This window comes from Juglans microcarpa x Juglans regia, chromosome 6S (assembly GCF_004785595.1).
Source record: "Juglans microcarpa x Juglans regia isolate MS1-56 chromosome 6S, Jm3101_v1.0, whole genome shotgun sequence".
NCBI classification, from domain to species: Eukaryota; Viridiplantae; Streptophyta; class Magnoliopsida; order Fagales; family Juglandaceae; genus Juglans; species Juglans microcarpa x Juglans regia.
The window spans coordinates 20,565,659-20,593,457 of NC_054605.1; the positions used below are offsets into that span (position 1 = coordinate 20,565,659).

A 27,799-nucleotide genomic window follows, 5' to 3' on the forward strand; every position below is an offset into this window, starting at 1 on the left:
CCATGCAGCTGTTAATTAACAAGCTCAGCGACACCAGTTTCTCGTCAAAATTAGTTGATTTCGGCTCTCCTTTTCCTTAAGCAAAGGAGTTTAAAATTAAAATTATTATTACTTTTGGAACAAATGCATTACAAGAAGGAAAATGGAGGGTGGGGAGGGTATTGCGTATTGATGAGAATGCGTTGATCACAGTTAATGGAAGCCGTCCCATCGAACGATATTATTGTACGTAATCAAAATTCGAACTTAATTGCGTGAGTCGAAAGGTTCGGCTTTGAAATGTTCTGAAGGTGTTGGTAATTGTACCCCTACTGATACGACAGATTCTTCAATATAACGAGGGTGCTTTATTTTGTTGTTCAAATTTCAAAAGTGACATCATGGAGTCTCCTTTTAGTTTTTACGATGATGTAATTCCTGGAGTTAAAAATAAGTAGAGATAATTTATGAATAATTGAATAAAATATTATTTTTTAATATTATTATTATTTAAAAATTTTTAAAAAATTAAATTATTTATTATATTTTATATAATAATTTAAAAAAATTATATTAATAAGATAAGATAAGTTGATATGATTTTTAAATACAAATCACTTTTAAATATTTTTTTTTAGCTGAAATTCCTTGACCATTGAGGTTACTTATTTGTTGGAACGAGGCACGCATACTAGCTTGGTCTTCAAAAGTGGCATCGGCTCCATTTTATGCTAGGTTTAGATAGTGAAAATATCTGAGAAGTATTGATAATATTTATAAATAGTAATAAAAAAGTAGTGAAAAAGTAATAATAGAATAATAAATAATAAGTAAAAAGTAGGTAAAAAGTAATAATAAAGTAAAAAATAGTAGTGAGAGTATTTGAGGTACTCTTGGTACCCAAACGTAGCTTTAGCCTGCTTGGATTGAGAGATATCTTGTTACTATTTACAAATTTTAACTCATAAATTTTATTATTATTAAAAAATTATCTTAATTTATCTCATCTCTGAATTCAAACGGAAATAATCTTGGTGAAGGGCTCGAAGAAGATAGCTGAATATTCGGCCATGTTGTAATAAACTGAAACTCTGGGCTTATATCTTAGGACCTTTCTGTTTTGCATGTTCACTTTTCTTTATGGTCCAACTTTAACACTTGGTTTTCGGTCTTGAAATGTTGGGCTGGTATAGTCCAGGCTGCAGCCTGGAGTGGGTATGTTTTGGGCTCTGTAGAGGCAACAGTTTGAGAAACATGGGCTTCTTAAATACTACTTTAGAATAGTTGAAGCCCGTGTTGGCAAGCCAGCCTGGAAGATAATTACGAAATCTACCTGTTAATATAACTTTTTTATTTTATTTTCTTTCCTTGTAGCTCTGATTTAACACCAATAAGAGATGAAAGTCGTTTGAACACAGGAAGATTAGAACAGTCTCCATATGAACACGTTATATAAATTACCTAAAATATGCATTCGATGGATCTTTAACAATTCTATTTGCATTTATTTGAACGCGAGCAATCAGCTTATAATCATATATATATATAACAGTCCAAAAAATACAAAGCAGCATTGAAGGGGAGAAAGGGAGAAAGAAACATCAATATCGACTTCGAATGCAAGCTATCGCCAACTATTTTGAACCCTAAAAACACAAAATGCAACCCAAACAGGCAATTGAGAAAGCAAATCAATCAGGGAGTCCAGACAGTTGCATCTATCTGCAAAGTACTGGCTACAAATTGATCAACTTAATGAAGTTCATTTGTAGGTTCCCATACCCACAGCAGGTTCTCTATTATATGGTTGGAAGCTATCTCTGGCATTTGAATAGCAAACATAGTACAACTCAGAGACTATCGAAGTGAAGAAGACGAAAGCTGCCCCTGCTCCAAAAACTCCCTTTCTCAAGGTTGAGCAAGAGGGAGGATCTGCAGCAGCTATTGCATACTTGGTGTGGTAGGCATTCCTCACTGAGCCAGCCAGCAAGCAGATCTCAGCAATCAAGAAAAACAGCCTGAGAGAGATCATTGATAAAAACAACCATATCAATGCAACAGTGTATGAAGTAAACCCCAAGTGCTTGATAAAAACTGGTATATATGGGTGGTTTTCAATTAAAGTTATTTCATCAAGTCTATCGGAGACCTACCAGCAGACAATGAAAAGTACAATTGCCCAGGCTCTTGAACCTCCGGGACTCAAAGGCTTTCCACAGCAGAAGCATCGGCTTGCCACCATTATAAGGACTTGACTAGCCATGAGAAACAATAATGCACCAACACCGAAGCCTGTTGAAATGTCCGAGTCATAGACACAGTACCTATAGTTTGCTTCACTATCCAGGGAAACCGTGGCCTGCCAAAGAAAAGTTTAGTTCCAAACCAATGGGAGAGGTACTTTCAGCATCTGTTTATTCATTTATATGACATGATTTCAATTGAATCTGTCCTATGGTTAATTATTTGAATCAGCATTAAGTTGAAAAATCACAAGAAAACCAAATGTCGACTTTCAAGATATTTGCCGTATTCTGGGAAATTATAAGTATTACACAAACTTTATGTGCAATCATTTTTGCATATTCCTTGTGCACTCCACTAATGCGATTGGCTGCATCACTTCTTTTTAATATAAAATAATTATTTTAGTTAATCACACCAATGGAGTGCACAACAAGTACACAAAAGTGACTGATTGTATATAGCATAACTCTTTATTAATTAAAGAAATATGTTTGGGAGATAGTACAACAAAAGAAACGGGTCAAAAATAATAACTTCTGGTTGTCTTGTTTCATAGTGGTTGATGGTTTGTGTTTTAAGAGTTTTGCTATGTATAGTCATTTTGCGTGCTTTTTACGCACTCTACTAGTGTGATTGGCCAAAATAATTATTTTATATTAAAAAAAGTAATGCAGCTAACCACATTAGTGGAGTGTACAAAAAGTACGCAAAATTGACTGCACATAGAGATTTTGATTAATAAAACCCGAAACCCCAATCTCAATCTTATCTCCCACCCTGTGTTTTGTATGGGTGCATGTGCGGGATAGAAAGAGAAAGACAGATAATTATATTAAAAGTTCGGGCAAAAATATAATTTCGATTACAAGATCTGGCATTTTCATCAAGAACATATGCAAGAAGATTACTCTACTGACGAATGGTTGTTGAAACCTTATGGCGAAAATAAGAAAACAAATAATTAGCAAAACACATGGAAAATTACATTGCGCAATTAACCCTATTCTCGTAACTGTTGTGTGCCAATAAGAATTATTAATGAACTAAATACAAGTACAAAGAAAATGCAAACCACTTGGCAACAAAGTAAACCCAGAAGATAATATTCACTGAGCTCAACACATCCATAAACGAACTAAGTGCCTCGAAAATTTGCAGCGAAAAGATTTTAATGGACTAGCAAGAAAAGTAGCAAAGAAAGAATTGAGCTGTAGAAAACAGATACGAGAGGACTGAGTACTCACAGTGCTTCTCCTCTGCTCAGCACCAATAGCCAAACCGAAAGCGATGATATCAAAGATGAAGACTGTAATCAAAATCAACTTGGAAGCCATGAATGAAGCTTCAAGAATCAAAACCCAACTAGATCTACCTTTACTCTCTGCCCTTCTCTTACTCTATCTAGTTTATCTCTCCAGCTCTAAATATACGAAAATCCCCGGCAAACGAACGACACAAACGATTTACCAAAAAGACAACAACATCACGCCAAATGATTGAAAATACATCTTTCACCTGCAACTTCTAAATTCCGAAAATGCCCCCCAAAAAGAACAACTCTATCTGTTGATGGCACCGCCAAATTCACTATTGCCTTGCTTACAACAATAAATATATATTATCTAATATTTATAATTATTATAGTTCTGAAAATAACCATAAAAAAGTAAAATCATCTCGTAATTCTCAATTAATTGGCGGTAGGTATTTGTTGTAGATGTATTAATGTGCATTTAATTTGGGTAGTTGAATAGAAGGGGCAATTGAGGTATTTTGACATTCCCAGGAGGTATAACTGTATTAGTACGCAACTGACGGTGTCGGTGCGGGGGAAATGGGAAGAGTGTGGAAGAAGAGAGTGGGGCCCTCGATGATGCTTCTTCTTCTTCTTCTTATGACGTAAGGGGAATCGATGGATGGGCTTTATTTATTCCTTTTCTACTTTCTAAAATTGACCCGACCCAAAAAGATCCAACGGCTGGTGTCTGGGCTACCTTTGGATCCGTGAGATTTACGAAAGAGTTGGAAGGTGAAAAATCGAACCCCTAGAGCTTTCATTGCTGGTCCCCTTTCGCTGTCATTTGGGCCTTTGCTTGGGCCTTTCTCCATCCGCTCTTCTGTACACTTGCTTAAAGTTCACGTGATCCATTTAATATTTTATTTTTTTTCCCTTTAATTATAATTTAGACAGAATTAAAAATGTCTGAGGTTGTGTTTGAATATTAAACTGAGTTGAGTTGAGTTGAGTTGAGTTTAGTTGAGATGATAAAATATTGTTAAAATATTATTTTTTAATATTATTATTATTTTAAAATTTAAAAAAGTTGAATTGTTTATTATATTTTGTATTAGAATTTGAAAAAATTATAATGATGAGTTGAGATGATTTTAAGATCCAAACAATCCTGCATTTCCAATTAATATAACTATTCTATAATTCTATGCTCTAAGCAATTTATGTAACTAAGAAAAAAAATAAGATGCATGATACACACACACACACACACACACACACATATATAAATATATATATATATATATATATATATATATATATATATATATATATATATATCACGCCATATTTAAAGTCGAAATTCATTTTAGAGTATTATCTTTTATTAAAACTCTAAAGTTTAATAGAGAAATTTTTTTGGCTATAATCAAATTTGATAAAAATAGACTCACAAAATGATAAAAAAAAAATAAGATGCATGATATATATATATATATATATATATATATATATATATATATATATATCACGCCATATTAAACGCGAAAATTCATTTTAGAGTTTTATCTTTTATTAAAACTCTAAAGTTTAAACTTTAAAGTGGTAATCTCGTAGAGAGATATCAATACATAAAATGAGTTTTTTAATAGAGAAATTTTTTAGATAAAATCAAATTTGATAAAAGTAGACTCACAAAATTAATAATGTAGTATATTAGATTGTAAAGTTAATTTTATTGTGAAATAAATTTAACGAATCATATGAAATCACGTCAATTTCATGTAAATTTTACTTTTATAAAATGTCTTTGCGGCTGTTATAACACTTATCTTCGTATACTGTCAAAAAAATTCCAAAAAACAACAATAAATGTTATGTTGCCAGAAGCTCAAAGCTAAGTTGTTTTCTCCCATAACCACAGAGAATATTATTCTTTTACCATTCATGCATGATCATTAACCTTTTGATACGCAAAAGATTTTTACGTAATTTACACATGGAAACAAGTGATACACTTCCTTATCTTCTTTTTTTTTTTACGTTCCTGCAAATATTCAAATCATTGATCTTTTTAGCTATGATGCATGATCAATAAGTACTGTTGAAACGTAAGATCAACATCATGATGAACCTAACATGGAAACAAGTGATCATATTAATGCATAAATATTCCTTTCGTGATCACTATGCATATGATATATACACAATGCATGATCACCCCCTATCCCTCCTCTTTTCTCCTCCTTTTTGTGGCGATGACCAATTAAAGAGAAAAGAAAGCGTCAACGTGGAAGAAAGCCTCAAAGTGGTAACAAAAAAAATATATACTCGATCCCTTCTTGTTTTGCATGTTTCTAGCTAGCTCCATCCCGTTTACTATTCGATCGATGGGCAAAGTAGTACCACTTTTTGCATTCCAAACATGAAACCTTTTGTTTAATTTTGAGTTCAAATTAGTTAAGAATGATAAAAAATAAAAGAAATATTACATTTGTAGTTTTAGGTTACTTTTGCATTTTCTCTTTGAAAAAATTAAATGAAAATGATACTCTCACCGACAAAATATACCGACACTTTGTATTGATTAGTGTTTTTTTTTTTTTTTTTGTCTAAAGCATTTGCGTGTATTTATTTTTTAGTATTTATTTAAAAAAATACTCACACAAATGATTTTAAAAAAACATTAACACTATCGATCGGTACAAAGTGTAGGTATACTGGGTCGGAGGATGTACCACCGTCCTTTAAAAAAATGAATAAATCTCGTACCTACATTATAAACAATTATTTTTTTGATAATAAATTTTATTTTTTTCAAATAAAGTATGTAAAATTTATACACACTAAAATTATATATAACATTACTCAAAATAAAATGACGAATGCTATGCATAAGTTACTATTCACTCTCACACTCCATGTTTATAGCTTTTTCATAAGATGTGAAGATATTTTTTATAAGATATGAAAATATTTTTTAAAAAATATGAGGTGTAAGATAGTAAATAGTTGAATAAGAAAATGTTCAATTGTGAGACAGTCACGTGTGGATATTGCTGAACTCCTCCAGAATGGCCTCCATTTCTTATAACTAATAATTTAAATTTAGAAACGCTATTTTTTTTTCTTTTTATACAAGAGGTGGGGAGTTTCGAACCAAGTTTTTCGTTTGAAGAACTTGATCATATGCCATTAGGCTATTAGGCTTTTGGCTGAGAAATGCTATTTATCATTCCTATACTACACATCAACATGTAATTTTATATTTTTTATATTCTATTTAAACACATATTTAGACATCAATATTTGTGGAAAAATTCTATTAAGCATCTCACACCACATTTTTTTTTTTCTCTTATCAAATGTATGGTGTATAGATGATGAGTAAATGAATTCAATTAGTTTAAAAAGAAGAAAACCAAAAAAAAAAAAAAAAGTATGGCGTATAATGTGTAGGGATATGAGTAGCAAAAGTCATTTTTCATTTAAATAATCTGGTTTTGGTCTTACAATTTATATGGGTTAAAATTTTATTTAAAGAAAAAAAAAAAAAAAAAAAGAAGACTTGGCTTTACCAAAGATTGCATTATTTGTATTTTCAAAACTATATATAATCCAATCGAAGTGATTTTTTTTTTCCTTTTTGATCATTATATTTAGATTGGAAAACTCTACAAGGATCAAAATCTATTGGCTGCATATGATGAAATTAACGATTGCTGTGAATGCATCATCTCCAATTTTGCCCAGATTTGCAAACAAAGATACATATCTAATTGTTTTAATTACAGGAGGGTTTTCCTCCATTCAGGTTCGTCAATAGGCTGATATTCATGATATTATCATCTAATTCATCAATGCAGCGACGTACATTCCCTGGCTATTGATGTTCGCCAAGCCTTGGCGAATTTGATATTTGCAGCCTCCAGATATGGTGAACTGCCAGTACTACATTCTTTGCGTTGCTTTTTCGGAGAGCGTTATGGTCGTGAATTCGAAATAGCCAATGTTGAATTACATCGTGAAAATATGGTGAGTTCTCAGATAAAGTTGAACCTATGCAGAAATTTGGTGGCAGATGATGAGAAACTCAAATTGATAAGCGAAATAGCTAAAGAACACTCTCATTTTCTGGGGTTCTGGGATTGTCAACAAAGCTCCAATATGCAATGCCATAAGGTAGGTTGACAGTAGTATCCATGAACGAGTTTTCCTCACTCGATCGTATCTTTTACACTCTTAAAAAAAGTCTATTTGATGCCCTCTATTCTAGATAAATAGCCTCTCTCACACAGAGTTCAAGCCTGCTCAAAGAGCTGAAGTTTTGGATTTGGACATATTTGAAATGTATCCCGACAATGACTCGGGCAATAGTAATGGTACTCCAGGTAGTTCTAACCGGGTGAAGATAGACGTACATGTACCTAAAGTGGAATATAAAGAGGCGTTATCTGCTAGGACTTCCTCAGATGGTATGACAGCAACCCCTAGGATGAGTATTGTATATCTTGATGATGACTTGGACGAGAAGTCAGTGAACCAAGAACACTGCAGCATGCCTCAGATTGATATTGCCCGTACTAGTTTGGATTCATGGGGTGGAAATGCAGGCTCAGTGACTGATCCGAGAACTGGTCTAGCCAACAAATGTTCCAGCGACAAAACTGCATCACCCAACCTTCAGTCCTGGCCTTGCTCCGAGCGAGATAACGTGGGAAAGAATGGAGGGAAGATTGTCAAAGGTCGCCATCCATTTCGCAGCCCAAATGATGAACTGCGGAAGAGCAGACAATGTTGCGTGAGTCATGTCCACCCAAATCTTCCAAACAATGAAGATGTGGTGGCCATACTTACAGATATCGATGCAGGGTATAATATGGGAGATAATAATCAAATCAATTCAGATATTATCCTGATTTGATTTTCATAATTATTCATGAAAATCAAATCAGAATAATAATCAAATATATTATCTCCAATAGAATATGGTTAGTACCTTTAGATAATTTACAGGATAGATATTTTAGTTTTTTTTAATCGTGTACCATTTGATGGATGTCATTTCTTTTTTTATGCATTTCTGCTCTAACTTTTAGGCAGCGTTTACACCCTCGGTGATGTTCTAGGAGGGAAGCCTTTGATGGGCTATGTCAGAAGGTTGGAAAGAAAGATGATGGTAAACAAGGTAGAAGGCCATTTCTCCAGGATATCGCTTGTCATATATGGAACATCTCAATGATGATAACGTTTCCACCCTTTTAATCATAAAAGTCCAGTGTGTGTGTCGTGTAAAAGTTTGAATCCATCCCAACCTGATACATATCCAGATTGACAAAATCTTTGGAATAAGTATATTGAATGGAAATAAGAGAGATTCTCCCAGCAACAAAATGATTAATGAAGTAGCCCCAGAACGCCAACCATGAATTGTTGCTGGGCTTTATGGTACATACAACAGATTTTTTTAAATTGGAATACATAATTAAAAAAATACACTCCCAAATGTATATCCAAGCAAATTCAAAACGTATACATATGAGATCACCTGTTTAAAACTTTGACTCTTAAAATTCAGATGCCTAACATTCAAAATCCCCATATGGCAGCAAAACCCAAAGCCTTATTATCACGATTCACGAGAGCTCTCAATGTTCTTCCAATCAATAGCTGTATGGCACATATCAGCAACATGATCAAACAATTATTGCAAGTTACCTCTTTCTTTCTCATGAATAAACAATAATCTAAGCAAAGGTATCATGGATTGGTGTGAACAAATAAGCTGCTGGCACAGAGATCAACCAACCACCTCAGGATCAATTCATGAGTGACTTTCAGCTTTTTTCCTTCCAAACAAAAGAAGCCTTCTAAACCCCTTGTTAGGTTTAGTTGAGTTCTCATCACTGCCCCATTTCTTCCTGGAATGGACTGTCCCTGACACTGTGCCATCATTTGAGGGTGGAGTCGAAATTTCTATCTCAGAAATTCCAGGCGAGAGTGGAACATTTTCATTTGTTGCTTCATTTGCTTCAAGATTCTCAGCAGAAGCAATCGAACCTTTGTTAAGTGACACTGGCATAGGCTGTATAGCAATATCAGGAATATGGTCGCAGGGACCTTCAGAAAGTGTTTTTTCTTCAATATGAACGGAAGATGCTTTAGATAATCCATCAACATTACTTTCTAGCTGATCCAAGTGCGGAATATGATCTGGAGGCACAGACGAGGCCACATTGAGTGAATTTCCACTGCAAATTCCATCACCCAAGCTAACCAAATGTGAAATCGAATTTTCACCATTCTTCTCAGTTGAAGATGTACCGTGCAGCTCCTTAACGTCTTTCAGATCAAGGGCATCATTAGCTGGAGTCATCTGTGCAGCTGATGACTTCACGGGCAATTCTGCAGTGGAATTCATGCAATCCTTTGCTTGGACATCAGAGTCCGAAGAAAGTGCCTGATTTGAATTCTTTGGGACCTCCATCTCCTCTGAAGGTTTGACTTTGTTTGGACTTGCTTTCTTATTCTCTGCACCAGCAGTCTTCTTTGGGAAGTTGTTGGCACCTGCACCAGTTGGCTTCAAGGTTGATTTTTTGGGTGGCTCCGATTTTGATTGAGTCGATGAGACCTGTATCCGTGCAGTTGCAAGGCGATCTATGGTGGAATTCCTAAGAACTGGCTTTTGTAGTTTCTTGGCCTCTTGGATTGAGGTCTGGATTTTAGGCTTCTCAATCTTCGTGGAAGCCATAGCAGTCTTATTTACAATAGCTGTACTTTTAGTTATTGCAGCTCTAGATCCGCTAGAAGCACTTCTTTCAGCTATTCTCTTCTGGCGTTGAAGCAGCAACTCTTCCATTCTCTTTCTTTTTTCTTCTTCCTATTGGATGAGAGCCAAAAGAGAGATTAAAATCAGTAGAAATAAAAAGGGAAAGAAGTTGATTGATAACCATAGTAACTAATTGCCTAAAAACTCCCAAGAAATTGGAATATTTTCAGGAATTCAAAGAACATATTCGGGTTGCAGTGGGACAAAACATACAATCAAGCCATAGCCAAAATGACTGGAAGAGAGGTAGGAAAAACATGATTACCATTTCATGATATTTGATAAAGATTATCTCCTAGCTTTAACAAAATTTCAAAATGAAATTAGATTACTCTAAATGATAAGAAAAACATAATGGACTTGTGCTTCCATGTCAAACATTATAAACAACTCCCAAGTTTTGTTGGACATTTATATGCTCCCTCACATCTGCTTCCCTTGTGAGAGTGCTCGTGCCTCGTACCAATGAGTCACTTCACTTCCTTATAGTAGAAAGAATGAAAGATGAAAGCAAAGGCTTGAAAGTTCCTATTTTTTCAGATAACAGGATGGGGATCTGAACCCAGATTTCATCCTTGAGATATCAAGATTAATACTTTAGTAAAGGTCATTCACTCCAATTTAGCATTTCAACTCCAAGCTTGAAAGTTATTATAAACAAAGGAAACCATAATATTCGTCAATAGAACCTAAATGTTCGTCAAATACCTTTTCAAATTTGCTCTTTGGAACTGATGATTGGCTTCCAGAAGATGGTTTCTTGCTCCCCGATATAATGTTAGGATTTCTTTTCCCAAGGGATCCATTTAAAAGTTTAGATTTTCCTTTGCTCTCAGGAGACGCATCAGGTTTACCTTTTGTACCCTTACCATTAGAAGGCAGCTTATCATCAACACAGCTAGCTGTTTCACTCTCAGAATGCCTTTTATTGGCTGCAGTTGATAAAATGTTATTTTCATAATCCATTTCTGGTGTCCAAGATGCCAGAGCATGCTCCACAGTTGAATTGCGATCAAGCACCATGTAAAGGTCATCTGGCTCGTGAGTGGCAATGGCTTCAGGCCTATTGTGTGCAATTTCAGGTGTCCCATTTTCACATTGAGTAGCTCCAACAATGTCCGCAACAATGCTCATGTCAGTCCTTAACTGCAAATGAAATTCATTATCTAATGATCGAGCTTGAACCATGAATGAGTCATCAGCTAAAACATCTTTATTGTTCTTTTCAGCAGCTACCAGTGCATTGTAAACGCCATCAAACATGTTGAGATCTTTGCTTTCATCCTGATTTGATGATTTATCTTGTTGGCTGGTTATGAACCAGTCTCCTTCTTTTTGACATTTGATTATGGAAGATTCAGTACCACAATCAGATTGAATAGCATGGGAATGATTCCCTGACACTTTAATTCTCGGTAAAAACAACAATCCTTCAGTTGTGCTATCTGCTTTCCTAATAGCTGGATGAACATTTTCATCAACTTCAAAGTTCCCAAGGTGAGTTTTCTCCTCCATACCCATATTTCTCTCTGTTACAACAAAGGAATCACTTGGTACCATTTCTTTCTTTGTAGCTTTCTCTTGTTCCAGGTTAAAGGCCTTTCCCTCTTCAGAGTACTTAGTCATAAAATAGTCCTCCTGAACCTCTACAGAGTTTGGCTCTGTAATTGTATCATCTCTCATAAGAAGATTTTGGAAAGCATCCCAGTCGTCATTTCTCTTTTGTCCCTTGGAAGTATTTGTAACTCCATTCGTAATTTTCTGATCAGTGGGATCATTTGAGCCATCTACAATGCCAGGAAGCTTGACCCCCACTTGTTTCTTATGATGGCGTGAGGCTGACTTATGTCTTCGCTCTAATGTTTCAACTGCTTCCTCCACTTGTTGTTTGAGTGAATCCCCATTGATGACTGCATCCTCATCAGATGAATTCCCCTCAGAGATGGTGCCCTTCTCTCCATCCCTCATAGAGGTTATGTAATTGATATTTCGAATGACAACTTTTCTTGAGGACTTCTTACCGTTCTTTTTATGTGGCTGCTCTTTTGAAGAGGTTTTTCTTCCATGATCCAAATCATCATCTGATTCACTCTCAGAACAGGAGTCACTGGATTCAGTGAATGCATCTTGTTCTGAAGTTTCCAGTACTTTACTGTGCGGAAGTTTCTTTTTATTTCTATAAGCTGATTTATGACTCCGATGATTATTTATCTCCTGATCGAGACCAAGACTAGAATCTTCCACATTTGAAGTCCATTGCATATTCCCAGGATAATATGAAGGAGGAGGCTGCATACCAGGAAAAACATAGTTTGGATATGGGGGCATTTGTTGAAATACGGGACCCTGAAAATTGTGCATGTACTGAGGAAGATGGTTCAACCATGAGATTGGTACTTGACCTCTCCCATTTGTTGATGGAATTTGAGCTGATGCCGGCAAGCTATTATCTGCACAAAACAGTTTCTTCATAGTCGGCAATTTCAACATAAGCTGCAGTCAAAAATATTTTTCTGTACAGAGCACATTTAAGGTGAAAAAAAAAGTCTGTATGAAATAAGAGTGCATAAATTTACAATTGCTTGGTCTTGGGAAATCTAAAGTTTTGAGTTTTGACCCGCACCAGGTTAAGATGTAATTTTTGTGTGCAAAATGTCATGTCATCAGAAGTGCAATTCATACTCTATGGAATGTTCAGCAAACAATATTTCTAGTTCAGCTCTTATCCAAACTAATCCTGAAATAACATAAGATCAATTTTGAACTGTTTTTTTTCCACATCAGGTTTTTCTATACTCAATTAATTTATAACAAGTTTGGACTAGCATGCAGTTTGCAACTTCTTTCTGTATTATATTTAGCATGTCTGGAATATACACACACATGCACACATATATCTATGTTTATCTGTATGTATGTATGTATATATATAGGTGTGTGTGTGTGTGAGGAATATAGATAGCAAACTGTGTGTGTGTGAGGAATATAGATAGCAAACTAGAATAATTAGTATCTAATTCATTTAAGAAATTAGAAATAATATAAACAACATATATCTTGAAGAGCCAAAACTCTTTGAATTTGAGGATCACTGTGGACTGCCATAATCAACCCATGTTTCATTTACATATAAACTTCTCATTTGTCAAGAAGCTTCTATGGATTGTGTCACAAGTCAAAACATGTTTTAAGATGTAATGACAAATAGGACCATACCTTGGCCAACGTCCAAACTTCCATGACTTGCAGTTGAATCAGACACTGATGCATCTACAGATCCATTCTGTTTCCCACCAGAGAGACTATTTGGGTGAACATTAATCATAAGATTCTGATTATCATCAAGATCTTCACTGGCAAGCATGATCCCAGATGTTCCCAAATATGGCAATTCTGAATGAGAGCTAGCCTGCATTGCGGCAATTTCATCTACCCAAAGCCTATCTTCGTTCTTTTTCTTGCATAGATCAATGAAATTGATGCATGCTTCCCTGAATGAAACCAGAAACATTATATTCTTTTACCATTAAACAGTACCTCCCTACAAAATAAAAAATAAAAAAAGGAAGAAAAATTGAAACAAATTGAAGATTGAGAAAGTAGGAGCAGTCCTCAAAGAGGATAGAATCTTGACATTGTACAGTCCTTTAATTAGATAAGAATGATATGAAGGCTGAAAAATATCTAGACAACCCTTCAGCACATAATTTAAGGAAAAAAAAAAAAAAAAAAAACAAAGCCAACGATCTTAGCATATCAAAAGGATGATTACAGAAATAATATAGATAAAGTAAAAAACTTGTGTGAACTATTGCAATACATACAGATGGCAGATCTATATTTCCTTCATACCTTAAACGGGAAGCTCCAAAAGCATCAGCAAAAGAAATGAGATGGTCGATATAATTCAGATCAAATCCAGCAACTAAAGCACGGGCATAAGCCATTGCTTGCTCCTTACGGAGCATTGCCTTCCGAGTTTCAAGAGCACGCTGAAGGCGAATCCTGTTCATTACCAATGCTGAACAATGAATGCATGAGAGTATAGATGTCGTTACTAAATTCATAATGATTGCATGCAACCTATAGAAAGCCAGAAAAATTACTTGGAATTTTCTTCAGTCACACCGTCACCTTTTCCATTGGATTCACCTTTGGACTAAGATACACCATTAAAATAAAAGGTCATTTTTTAATTAAAAACTGTCAATAGTTTGTGAAAACTTCAAAGAAACATTCAATTAAAAAAAATTAGTTTACAAGCACTTATAAATGATGACATACACCGGAAAAGGTGATCGCCCTTTTGGAATTCCCATCAGCAACTGATCCATTTCCTGTCAATAACAAGGTAGTAAGCAAAAGACCTCAATACATTCTTTTATACAAAATCTAGGATGCCGAGTAGTATATTGTTACATATAGTCGTGGAGTGCGCAAGTATCGTGCAGTCACTTTGAAAAATAGTAGGGTCTACTATTAAAAAATTAATTAAAATTTTTTTTTCCATATAGATCCTGTATTTATTGATTTTTTTCAAAGTGATTGCGCAACGCTTACACGTTCACGACTGCAACTATCATTTCTCTTTAACAAAATAGAAAAAATTGGGAATGGAATTGATTCGCTGGACATACGACAGAAGAATTACTACAATGGATATGATAAATGAGTATGTCCAAGCATTACCATCTGCCTCTATCGATTCGCTTGATTGTATTGAATTCTCAATCTGCACAATCTCTCTCTCTACAGTCACAAATCTCTCGAGAACCTCTGGTGTGCTTACAAATCTCACAAACCTGTTTTTCATACAAATAAAAGAGACTAAAATAATTGACAAAAATGTCAATAATTAAACAAATTATCGGCGATAAGCAACTATTTGGCCCATCCAATCTCACAGAAGTTTTTTAACAGCCAACAAGAACAAATCCGTGAGGTTTTTTTTTTTTCTTAGTGCCCGTCGAAAACAAAAACTACAAATTTCTAAACTTGTATATGAATTAAAACAATACACATTCTATATTAATTTTTTTATTGAATTCACAAAGAACGCAAACCGATCACCAGTATTTTTGGCTGGAACACTCACAAAGCAGCCAAAATGCTTAAGTGGATGAAAAGAGGTGAATTTACTCACTCGGACCAAACACGTGAAATAGTTTCTCGAAATTAAATTGTGGAGTTTTGAATCTAGACCGCTCAATTAATACCATTGTTAATTAACAAATTATTCGAAAGTTTAAGCTGATGGTAATATCAGAGAGGCAAGTGAATATATTTACCTTTGCAGAGTGGCTTTGGTGAACCAGTACGCATATGAGCCCGAAGGACGCAAAGTGATTGAATACCCACCTCTCGAGATCTGATCTTTGGCGCATTTCAGGTGCAAAACGAAGGGTTCCAGAAGACCCGACGCCAACTTCTCGCTCTGACCGCCGGCGAAAATCACCAAATCGCATCTACAACAAATGAAAACCAAAGCACGAACTTTTAGAATTCAATTCAGTCACAAAGCATATGGATCGATGTAGACATTTAGAAGAATACCTGGTTCTGGTTGGGGTGAGTTGGAAAAGAACATGGTCAAGAAGAGTTGCGGAGTCCATTATGTTGTGCGTTCGTGAGAGAGAGGGAGAGAGAGCTCTTCAAAGGCACACAATCTTAGTTCATCAATACAATGGTCCGGGCCTCAGTTTCTGGATGTTCACCATGTTTCTTCCAATGTCGCACATGGAATGTAGAGAGAGACAAAGGGAGTGCCACCGCCACGGTGCCACCCAGAAGACGAAGAAACTTAGCACATGGAAGTTGGCTAGGAATCGAGGAACGAACAAGGTGTCAAGGAGCCTTGTTTATTATTATTTCGTGTTCCATAAGGGTCCCGCTTAAATATGCCGACAGCACATCTAAATATATATATATATATATTATTCTCTCCCTCTCTTGCTCACACTGACGGAGACACACGCTCCTCTCCTTTTTCCTTTCCCAAGTTTCTCTGTGAAAAAGAAATTGAATTACAGGAGAAGAGTATAATGATGAGGAAGATGGGTGCTGCACTACGCAGTATTGGGTGTGTGGTTGAGATGTCATTTGGTTCTCCTTTTTTTTTTTTTTTTTTTCTTTCTACCCGCCCTTGAGGTATCTACGCTTGTTATCCAAGAGAGCAGAAAGCAATCTCCCTCTCTCGCTTTGCTTTGCCATCACCATCACAGTGGAAGAGTGAAGAAGTGGGCAAGGAATAATGACTGTCCCATCAGCCAACCATAAAAATGGCACTTTTTTTTATTAACCACGTACTTCACAGCCGATTCATCATTCATGGATAACTACTGCATATATATGACAGTTTGGGCTTTCCATTCTTGGTTGATATAATTTTCTTTTATAATTTTTAACGTACTTATGTTTTAAATTGATATTCTATAAATTATTTTATAAAAATGCATTTCCTTTAAAAGAGAGTTATGAAAAATAATTTAATTTTCCATGAAAATATAGACATGCTTTATAGGCAATTTCTTAACGAATCAATAACATTTTTCTCCATAAAAATAAGGTTCAGAGCCTTTTTTTTCCCGAGTAGGGCATGGATTTTGTTTTTCTATTTCAGATAAAAAAAAATATATATATTATAAAGAAGTGTTCTTCTTATCACATTTTCTGAGATCTTTTGGAAGAGTTATTATTTTTTTAAACAAATGAGTAAAATATATAATTCATATCACTTAAATGGTAATATTTAATTTATGAAATTTATATTTTAAAATTTTTTATTCTAAATCAAATTATGTCATGTGAGCATTTTCTTAAGTGTTATCTATATTTACTTATAAATAACAATTTTCCTTATAGAATATATGGAGAGAGTGAGCAAGTCATGGGTTTACTCAACCAATAATAGATATGCTTTCTAATTATCATTAAAAAAAAAAGAGTGACCTTGTATGATTTTGTGATAGTAGTTGGATAAAATGATACAATCATAGCTTGTATATGCCTAAATCCTAAGAAACTTTTACTATTGGTGACAAACCAACCCGATTGAATCTAAGATGTGAATCAATCATTAGGGATTTGCTTTATTTCTTTCTTTGATCTCTACATGATTCAATTATTATGTCTATAGTCAAACGCAACCGATCGAGCGAGTGATTAATCACATGCAGTCCGGCCCATAACCACCATTATCTATTAATTATAAATGATCATCATCTCTAATTAGCCCAAAAGAAAATTAAGGTAATTAGAAATCTATATTATTTCATTAAGGTCCCACTATATATAGTCTGGAAAGTAGTTAACAAGGAATAGGATATATAGGTGTAATATGATTGGGCAATTAAAGATTTTCTAATCTTAAATTAGTGTGATTTTCTTATTTATTTCTGTGTTCGTATTTTCAAACAGGACAAAGCTGAGTTCAGATTTTCTTCGGCAATAATCGTACATTAATCACATGTTTCCAAGTCCTAGCAACGTTGTTATTAGACTATTTCAAGGGACTCAAGGGTGGAGACGGTCAAATTGCCGCGTCATCAATAATATTTAGCAAATTAAAAACCTCCAAATAATTAACTATATATGCACAAAAAGCTAGCATGCATGCATCACAAAAACAGATATATAAGAAAAAAACATGCTACCCGACGGTTGAGCTTAGCTGGATATAATATGACATGTTGTCGTCTTTGGTGATAAGGACCAAACACCCATATCAACAGGGACATTAATATTACTTGGTCACAAATAATCAATATTGATATGAAATCGTAACCACCAGTACCAGAGCCGGACAAGCAAAGCATTTTGCAGTAGTTTAGAGCCGATCGATAATCCTGATCAGAATTTGATCAGTATATCATGATCATAATCTTGGACCCTAAACAGAAGTATTAATTGGTGGGACTATGCCACTGCACCTTATAATTATAATTAAAAACCAATAATTCAGTAATCATAAAAGGAATAAATTAAAGTAGAAGAAAACGAAAAAGAAAAAGAAGTGCTTAATTTGTTTAATTACACTACTTAATAGGTGAAATGGCTGCATTGCTGATGGAGGAGCTTTATCTTTTTTCAGTCAAGTTACTTCCTAATTTGTTAAGCATTCTTATATAGTTAATTTGATAGGTCTTCATGTTAGCGGGCGGGCTTGTTTTATAAAGGCGTAAATCATGACCTTGCTGTAGTTGTTGTGGGGGCATAAGTCTAGCTAGCTACCAGATCTGATCTGAATAGCTTTGATTGGTTGACTTCTGAATCTTTCCAACAATGAGGATTACAGTTTGGCATGATGTGCGACAAACCACCTCTAAAATTGCATCTTTAACCTTTTGGATAAGAAAATGCTAAAATCAGGCATACATGGGGCCTCCCCGTGCACGGCATCCAGCATGTATTACTGAAACGAAGCGTTTCATAATCAATCCCTCAATTAAGTTCCTCACCAATACAACCTTATGAAATGGTGCGTTTCAATAAAAATAAAAAAACTAACCCTCTGCACCTCCAGCTCCCTTCCATCCATGCGAAGAACCTCCATTTCCCTATACCGATTACAGAACCCTAAGCCCTCTGATGAATCGCGTGTCCCTCTCAAAATTGCTTCCCTCTCAAGATACATATACAGTTGCTAGTACAAGTTGTATAACCCATCTTCGTCAACTTCAAAAACGCTGATTGCTGCAAAAGTAAGCGTAGGAAAAACAAAGCTTCAAAAGGTCGCCCTTTGTAACCACTATTGTCTCCACCCATTTTCAACTCCCTTTTAACTGCTACGGGCTCTGCAACTTCCTCTACCTACTTTCACTTCACTTTTGTCAGTTTGTAATTATTTTTTCATATTTTTTGGTTTCTAGGATATTTACTTTTGTAGAAGAATTTAGTTGAAACATGCGATTGTTTGGAAGGAGCTACACTGATCTACGGAGAAGAAATCATAAAATGGGAGAAGGGATCGTAAAAGGGGAAAAATAAGCTTTTTTCTTCCTCCATTCTCTCTCTTTTCTTCTTCAATTTTTTTTTTGATAAGATAAGGTCTGACATGGCAAAATGCCAGCGTCGTGCACGTACAGGCACGATTTTTGCCTGGACGTAGCAGTTCTCTTTGGATAATCTAGTTTTAAACAACGTTGATCCTTGTGTTAGTATGCATGAATTCCAATTAATGACGTCGTTGGCGATCTAATATTGTGAGGTTTAGAAGTATAGTATAATATAATTAAAGATAAATGTTTTAGCTACAAAAAGAATTTAACAAACTTACGTGATTTGATGTAGCATGTTAGATTGTAAAATACATCTAATATATTATATGAAATCATATCAATTTATAAATTTATTTTTATGAAATCTATAACATTTTTTAAATATAAAATGCTGCAGAATCTTAGGGGAACGAAATGAGCATTTAAAATGCAAAAATAAATTAAAGTGTTTAAAAATGGGTTTACGTATTTGGAAGTATTACATTATTAATATCATATGTAGATTATGCTTCGACAATATTAATGACTACTATTTCTGCAAATTTGCTAAAAGAGTAAGTGAAAAAAAATTAAAATCAACTCACGGTTAAATCCAACGGACAAACTAGCATTTCCAAGTTGCAACTGGTGTGAGAAAAATAAAACACATATCTAATGCGCGTTAAAAAATATCTGAGTCTTCCCCCATAATTGGTATGCTTTATGTTGACTATTTCGTATTATTTAGCTAGCATGCACTGCGCTGAGAAAGAATGTGCTAATCTGTGGAGTTATTCCGACTCTGTTTGGTTGGTTGAATTATCTCAATTTTATCTCAAATTAATTATTGATGAGATTTATTAATTTTTTAACTTTTTATAAGAAATTAAACTCATCTCAACCTATTTTATATATTTAAATACATATCTTAAACTATTTACGTTAAAATATTTTTAATGAGATCAAGAAAATATTACTATTTACAGATTAATTTAAATCATTTAAAATTCCCTGGCAGTCAGACTGCACGCAGGGACATATTTTTTTAAGGCACCTAAAGCCTCCATCCTAAACTCCTTAATTTACACAAATTACCTTTACAAAATCCCAGTAGATAAAACTAAATTAATTCTTATGGATTATTCAGAATTGCAGAAAAATAAACCCAACAAAGAAAAGTACATTGATTCTCACCTGAGACTTTGGGTTGTGACCAAATGTTCATCCGTTGAGACACTGTTTCTGGCAAGGTGGAAGAGATGATGTGGAAGAGACAAAATAGAGAAGCCTTCTACGAGGTGGAGTTGGGATGGAAGATTTGAAGAACAGCTCGATTGAGTTGGGATGGAATATTCGAAACTGAGCTGGTTAGTTCAGGACAGGGGAAAATGCTACAAAGTGGAGAGTGGAATTAGGGTTTTTTTTCGGGAGTTAGGGTTTTTCTTTGATGGGGGCTTCGACGAAAATGGGTTTTTTTGGGAGAAGCTGAGGCTGAGGTTCGCCCATAACAAAAAAAATGGCTTTTGCAGTGCGGACTCGATGCCTGTGTCGGAGGAGGTGACTGAAGAGAAGGAGGGGCAGTGGTTGAGGTGCTACGTTTGGGACTTCGTTTCTTTGAGGGGTTGCGCTGCGACCGAAATGAGGGGAGGGACTGTCGACGGGGATGAGGGGCTAGCTCGCCGCGCACACTTGATGTTGGTGCCGGTGGTGGTGCTGGTGCTGGTGCTGGAGGAGGCGACGAAAGGAAATGGAGCAGGGAGGGTTCTGAGAGGTTGAGAATTTTTGATTTCTAATTCTTCATAAACGAAACGCGGGATCTTGTTTCGTTTCAATTCATGTTTTACATTTTTTTGTTTTTTAATATTAAAAGGGATGCCACGTGGGCATCCATGGACAGGGGCAGCGGGGGCTGTAGAATTTTCCATCACTTAATTATATAGAAGCAAGCACGTACCCAGATTGTAATTGCGCACATGCTTTCCAAAACGAACCAATTCAGTGAAGGATATAAAACCTTGTAAGCAGTAGGCTTGTACCGTTGGGCTCACCCATTTTCATGTGACTTCCCTTCACCCTTCACTGTATTATATGTGCGGCGGCTTGTGGGCTGTGATACACTTCAATTCCTTCTCTTTTTGTCGCGCCCCCCTTGTAAATACCATCCATCTCTCACGACCTATATACCTCTCTCATCGATTATCTCGATCTTTCTATATCCATCCAGGAAGCCAAGGCCACAAGGATTTCCATCTTTTTCGCAGTACTAGTACTACTACTCGTTTCATTTCCAGCCAACATGATTGCCTGAACCAATATATTTCATGCATGCAAATATTAGGCCGCACCATGAACCAAATCTCTTTTGAGGTGGGCTAGCACGGACTTTATTTGATCAATTAATCACATATAAGTCATCCTTAGTTTTACTTGATAACTTAAATAAGTAAATGAGATGTAATCTTGGCATACGTACATTGACATCAACGTGAAATAGTTGCTCTGACGATTGACAGATAATGGCCACCATCATGAAGGGGAAGATACAACATGATCGTCAATTAGCAGAGACATATTGCCACCAATTTACAGCAGAGAAGAGAGAAGGGAAGTGAAAAGAGGCCACCCACTCCAAGTCGAAGTTGCTGGCTCAAGATTACCCGATTGCACGCATGCTTGTGGCTCCTGTTCACCTTGTCGATTGGTCATGGTTAGCTTCGCATGCGCCGTACTCATTGGGACAGAGACGTGCCCTATATAATATAACTGTATGTGTAACGATAAGATGAGATGAGATGATTTTAGATGAGTTGAATAAAATATTATTAGAAAATTATTTTTTATTATTAGTATTGTTTTGGAATTGAAAATTTTGAATTGTTTATTATATTTTGTGTGAAAATTTAGGAAAGTTGTAATGATGAGATGAGATGAGATCGTTTCTCTATCCAAACAAGCCCCAAGTCTTATCCAGTTCCCTAATCACCTTTCTCTCTCTCTCTCCCTCTCTCTCTCATATTATATAGTAGTGTTAGGGGAGGCTTGGATTTAAAATTCATCTTAATTCATTTCCTTTCATTTTATCTCATCTCAATCATTATAACTTTCACAAACTTTCATGTAAAATATAATAAACAATTCAATTTTTTCAAATTTTAAAACAAAAATAATATTAAAAAATAAATATTTTAACAATATTTTATTTTACTTTCAATTTTTATCTCATCTCAACTCACTATGTAATATTCAGCTTCTAGTAACTAGAGATCAGTTTCTTCGACATGTGTTAGTTCAATAGTACTATTTTCATGTTTCTGGTAATTCAAAGCACTCGTTTTGTACATAACCAGAAAGGCAATCGGTTCATGCATGAAAAATGTATTTTCTATTCTACCCAAATTCCTAAAACCATATTAATTAGGAGAAAGAAGCCTCACACACACACACACATATATATGTGTGTGGGTGTGTTAGGTTTTGCTTTCTGGCTTTAGTCCCACATTAGTGGGGAATAAAGAAGAAGCAAGGCTTAAAGCTTATAAAAGGAGGATTGGTCTCCTTGGCTAAATGCACTAGTCAAAAAACTTAGCATGTAACTTTTAATTTTAGTAAAATTACTTTGTTGGCCTTTTTTATAAAATGAGAAGATGTGTGAGTTAAAATTTTGTTAGTGTGGAAGCTTCGTGGGTGTATTTTGGGGTGAGGAGAAAAATTGTGTGACTATAATAATTATTCACATAGTGAATTTTCTTCTTTAGGCCTGGTGATTTTTCTCCTGTTTTGCGAGTTTTCTACTTAAATTCTTGTGTTATTATTTTTTATTTTTCTTGATATTCATGCAAAGATTAGATCCTAGATGGTGAATTTGGGAGGTCCAAATTCCCAACAAGTAGTATCAGAATCAAGTTCTTTTGGTGGGTGTAGTTTTGGTGTGGTAGTGTAGATATGTACAGTCTAAGGGGGTTCTGTTTAGGATATTGGAATTTAAGCAAGACCATTGTGACCCTCTAATCTTTCTTGAGAATTTACTCAGTGAGTACTATTCATTTCTACGGTAAAATTCATCGAGGCAATGTCAGGAAGTAAGGCTTCAAATCCTATCAGATTTGAGGCGGAGAAATTTGATGGGAGAATTAATTTTGGCTTGTGGCAAATGCAAGCCAATGATGTTTTGATTCAATCAAGATTACACAAGGCGTTGAAAGGCAGATCAACCCCTGAAGTCAGCAGTGGTACTAGCGTGACTGGTGAAACAAATAGAAGATCTATAATGAGTGATGAAAATTGGAGGATCTGGATTTGAGAGCAGCAAGTGCGATACGTTTGTACCTGGTCAAGAATGTTCTGCAAATGTATATGGAATATCTACGACAAAAGAATTATGGGAAAAGCTCGAAAAGTTATATCAGATGAAGGGCATCTCGAATCTGGTATACCTGAAGAAGCAGTTTTTTACACTGCGGATGAGTGAAGGTACAACTATTTTAGATCATTTAAGTGTTCTCAATGGCATTATCTCTGAGCTAGAATCTATTGGAGTTAAAATTGATAATGAGGGTCAAGCCTTGAGGCTTATCTGGTCTCTTCCACTTTCCTATAAGTATATGAAGCCTACTTTGATACATAGGAAGGAGAAAATAGTTTTTTCAGTGGTTACCAGTAAACTCTTTTCTGGAGAGAGAAAACTAGGTGGTGGAAGTAATGGTCCACCTGAGCAATAGTAGCAACTGGTAATGGGAAGAAGAAGAACTCCATGAAGAAGAAAGCAGTCTACTGGGGGTATGAACAATCTAGACACGTCAAGAAAAATTGTTCAAGAGCTGGAACAAGTTCGGCAACTAGTGGTTCCAAGTCAGTAAATGGAGATACTGGAAATGAAGCTAATGTTGTGTCTCTTTCCATGAAAGACGATGTCTTTTGAAAATGGATATGTACATCCTTATGACATGCCGCTATTTCTCAAAGTTGCCATGATAGAGGATGTGTTAATGTTAGCGGATCCACAAGTTTGCATATAGGCATGGGTTTGGCAATGATGCAGGGTGTGTGGTGAAAATTCATGTCGATGACTGATGAACTTCCAAGAAAGCCAAATGTGGAAATTACACCATAAATTTCAACAAGATTGTTTTCGACATGAGCCGAAGTGAAATGCTTGAAATTGGTTTATTTTGAGTGAGTATACTTTTATGGTGGAGCATGCATGATAGCAGAAGTTATGAAGATCTTCATTGAGGTTAAGCATAGTTGTGGGACCAACCAAAGTCACAAGGTAGAGATTAGGTTTTACTTTTTGGCTTTAGTCCCACATTGGTGGGGAGTAAAGAAGAAGCGAAGCTTAAAGCCTATAAAAGGAGGATTAACCTTATTGGCTAAGTGCACTAGTTGGCTAAGTGCACTAGTCAAAAAGTTTAACTAGTAACTTTTGCCTTTAGTAAAATTCCTCTGTTGGCCTTTTTTGTAAAATGAGAAGATGTGTGAGTTAAAGTTTTGTTAGTGGGGAAGCATTGTGGGTGTATTTTGAGGTGAAGAGAAAAATTGTATGATTGTAACAATTATTCACATAGTGAATTTTTTTCTTTAGATCTGATGGTTTTTCTTCTGTTTTGAGAATTTTTTATTTAAATTCTTGCGTTGTTATTTCTCATTTTTCTTGATATTCCTGCAGATCGTATGGGGTGAATTTGGGAAATCTAAATTCCCAACAATATATGACTCTTATTTTGATCAAAACTAATCTTCATGATTAATACTTCAAGAGCAGATATATATGTAATTATATCGCTAGCTAATTACTAAATTTTCTTTAATATTCCAGTTAGGAGTTTTGGTATTCCCGACATCATTATAAAGGCTCTAAAATAATTAATTAAAAAATTAGATTTTTCGTCTTATAGCAAGACTTATTACCAAGATTAGACAGGGAGTCGAGAACTTCCCAGGAATTTGGGATTTGGTATGTTGGTAATCACGTGTCAAGGCAGGCAGCATGCATTTTTACACAATGACACCCTGATTTTTCTACAAAGCATTCTCCCCAATCCTTTTGAAAAACCGTGCACAAAATACAAGGATCATTTAAAGAAGAATAATGATAACAAGATATTTTGCAATATATTTCACAATATATATTATAAAATAAAGATATTTTAATAAAATGATGTTCCTTTTACAAATTAATTTACAAAAATAACCTTCTTTTTGAAATATTATTATATAAAATATTGTAAAAAGTTATATTTGTTTATCTTTCAAGAATATCTCGGTCTAAAGCCGGCCCGCGGGGGTAAAACGCACTACAAAATTGTTAGGACTACGATGTTACTTGACCCAAACTATGCTCACTTTTGGCTCAATTTTCCAAAAACAGAAAACGGAAAAATCTAAGCTTGGTACCTACGTATATACTGTATGTGCCCACGGAAGAGCAGACGTAACACAGGCTTTTCCATGCATGTAAAGAGTGCAAATTTTTTTATTGTTTATCGCACTTTTTTATCCTTTCCAAAGATTATTTCTTAAGCTAATTAGAGGCTGCGAGAGCTTTATGATTTCTAGCATTATGGATTAAGATTCTTCAAAGTTTAGTTTTATCTATCCGTGGCGCCATGCATGGTGGTGTCACTTGGGGTGGTTGCGATTGTATTTTGTTGTCTGTCGTACGTTATGTTTTCCAAAACCATCTGATGATCATCGTGCATATATAATTTTCCTTGTTCTTTTTTCCCCCCCGACTGAGCGAAGTCAATTATATATGACAAGTAGGCTCGATCGTCACGTTGTTCTATCTCGATCGTCTCGATCGGTACGTACTAGATCAATACCATGGAGGATATTCAAAAGTGAAAAAACACAGCGCATGCAAATTAAGCCCCAGAAATATTTTTCTATTTTATATATATAGAATTCTTAATTTGTTGTTCCAATCCCAAACTTCTTTTTAATTTGAAAGAACAGTGATCGCAATGTATGTAACACAACAATAAATTAAGATATTATGTATCTTACTATTTCATGCCAGCTTACACGTAAAGGCAAGAAGTACGGCTTTTCTACCGATGATCTAATTATATTATATTATATACTTTCTCTCTCTCTAATTCATGTCTTTTCAATATATATATTTTTTTGATAAGTATGTCTTTTCAATATATAGTCTAGCACACTCGAAATAATTCAGAATTAAAATGGCAAGGAACTCCTACGTTAAACCCTGATCACCATGCATGCATGGTGCGCCGAAACTACATATAGTAGTACTTAATTTGTCAGCACTAGAATATATATTGCGTTCAAACAGTCAAAGAAACCCTTTAAGCTCGGTACTAAACTGAAAAGAAGTATTGAACATCGATCTACATGATAAAAATATGAAGTACTCTTAATTTGATTAATTTGTGAGGAGAAAATAAATGGGTAGTATTTAGACCTAACGAAATTACTTTGAATTTATGCTTTAAATTCAAAACGAGGCATGCATGCATGAGCACCGAGTGCAGAAATTCGCTGTCCATGTCTTCAAAGAGATTGAAATATTCCAACCTCGAGGTTGGAAATCTGGAGTTTTGTCGCAAGAAAGTAGCGCTATTGATCATGCAGCAACGGAGGCGAGCGGTGGGGTCAGGGGTGTTGTGAAACCTGACAAACAAAATAAAAGCAAACACTAGTTGGCAAACAATCATGTGACACAAAATTAACGTGACAATGCGTGTATATTCAAAGAGTTGCAGAAAATTTTATTATCTTGAAAATCATAAAATACATTTTTAGACAAAATCTCATTATTTCGAATACTCAAACTTTTATTAAGTACATATTTTTATATAGTATCTTACAGTGAAAATCTTAATTTTTATTTTTTAATATTATTTACTTGAGTAAAATGTCGAGTACGCGTCAAACGAATCATCTATCTGAACGAATAATGAGTGAACTAATTTATGCCTGATATTTTTTCTAATCACAAACAATGCCAAAAATTTAAGCATGTACTCCATGACACAAGTCTTAAAAAAAAATTATATATAATATATATATAACGCTTCATTATCAGGCCGGACCTTCAAATCAGACTGATACACCAATAAAATCAGGCCCAACAAAGGGGCACGTACGGAGAGAGATCTCAAAGAATTCATGCCGAGAAAGAAAGATTCAATGAACGTGTTTGACCGTTTATTTTCTTAGAAGTGGTCAAAAACTTTTTGTTCATTTCCACTCCTGTCAAATCAGCAAAGACACGCTGTGTTGATTTTCAATCTCTTTAATTGGACAAACATTCGTTCTTCAGAATCAACTCAAATTTTCCAAATAATTATAATATTAAAGAAACAACATGATAACTGGTTCGATAGCGGCCTGCCTCTTTAATTCATACAGATATTATATATATATATATATAATACACATTTAAGGCAATGCAATTCACCCAAAAAAAAAACAAAAACTTGGCAAGCTGAGATCAAGGTAGTACGTACGTACAACTCCCATACCAAATTAAGCAGTACAAGGAAAGAGAACCTAATATATAGGAAAACC

The 27,799-nt window shown here is 35.0% G+C and overlaps 3 protein-coding genes across 4 annotated transcripts; 1 reads left to right on the forward strand and 2 right to left on the reverse strand.

Annotated features, from left to right (window-relative positions):
• Positions 1-1,459: 1,459 nt before the first annotated feature.
• LOC121237413 lies at positions 1,460-3,701 on the reverse strand. Its single transcript, XM_041134140.1, has 3 exons — positions 3,471-3,701; positions 2,133-2,338; positions 1,460-1,997 (listed from the first exon to the last, which is right to left on the reverse strand). The coding sequence occupies exons 1-3, from the start codon at positions 3,558-3,560 to the stop codon at positions 1,742-1,744; spliced, it is 552 nt and encodes a 183-aa protein (XP_040990074.1). The 5' UTR covers positions 3,561-3,701; the 3' UTR covers positions 1,460-1,741.
• Positions 3,702-6,901: 3,200 nt separating this feature from the next.
• On the forward strand, positions 6,902-8,384 carry LOC121236692. The gene is made up of 3 exons (XM_041133123.1): positions 6,902-6,906; positions 7,327-7,642; positions 7,737-8,384. The coding sequence occupies exons 1-3, from the start codon at positions 6,902-6,904 to the stop codon at positions 8,382-8,384; spliced, it is 969 nt and encodes a 322-aa protein (XP_040989057.1).
• A 470-nt stretch (positions 8,385-8,854) lies between these two features.
• On the reverse strand, positions 8,855-16,314 carry LOC121237414 (COP1-interacting protein 7-like). Of its 2 annotated transcripts, XM_041134141.1 has the most exons (9): positions 15,843-16,314; positions 15,578-15,754; positions 14,979-15,091; positions 14,574-14,626; positions 14,396-14,448; positions 14,142-14,294; positions 13,506-13,780; positions 10,998-12,739; positions 8,855-10,340 (listed from the first exon to the last, which is right to left on the reverse strand). In XM_041134141.1, exons 1-9 carry the CDS (start codon positions 15,899-15,901, stop codon positions 9,285-9,287), a joined length of 3,681 nt encoding a protein of 1,226 aa, XP_040990075.1. In that variant the 5' UTR covers positions 15,902-16,314; the 3' UTR covers positions 8,855-9,284. The 2 variants fall into 2 exon arrangements, with proteins under 2 accessions (XP_040990075.1, XP_040990077.1); XM_041134143.1 differs by lacking the exons at positions 14,979-15,091; positions 15,578-15,754; positions 15,843-16,314 and having other exon boundaries at positions 14,142-14,310.
• Between the last annotated feature and the right edge of the window lie 11,485 nt (positions 16,315-27,799).

What these genes read in the sequence shown, in the direction of transcription:
- LOC121237413 (XM_041134140.1), bottom strand. Translation starts at nt 3,560, where the DNA reads ATGGCTTCCAAGTTGATTTTGATTACAGTCTTCATCTTTGATATCATC. An exon ending in CTGAGCAGAGGAGAAGCACT is followed by an intron (nt 2,339 to 3,470) that starts GTGAGTACTCAG and finishes TTTCTTTGGCAG; the next exon opens with GCCACGGTTTCCCTGGATAG. An exon ending in GTACTTTTCATTGTCTGCTG is followed by an intron (nt 1,998 to 2,132) that starts GTAGGTCTCCGA and finishes GATCTCTCTCAG; the next exon opens with GCTGTTTTTCTTGATTGCTG.
- LOC121237414 (XM_041134141.1), bottom strand. Translation starts at nt 15,901, where the DNA reads ATGGACTCCGCAACTCTTCTTGACCATGTTCTTTTCCAACTCACCCCA. An exon ending in ACCAAAGCCACTCTGCAAAG is followed by an intron (nt 15,092 to 15,577) that starts GTAAATATATTC and finishes TATGAAAAACAG; the next exon opens with GTTTGTGAGATTTGTAAGCA. An exon ending in AAGTTTGGACGTTGGCCAAG is followed by an intron (nt 12,740 to 13,505) that starts GTATGGTCCTAT and finishes TGTTTTGTGCAG; the next exon opens with ATAATAGCTTGCCGGCATCA.
- LOC121236692 (XM_041133123.1), top strand. An exon ending in CCAATATGCAATGCCATAAG is followed by an intron (nt 7,643 to 7,736) that starts GTAGGTTGACAG and finishes CCTCTATTCTAG; the next exon opens with ATAAATAGCCTCTCTCACAC.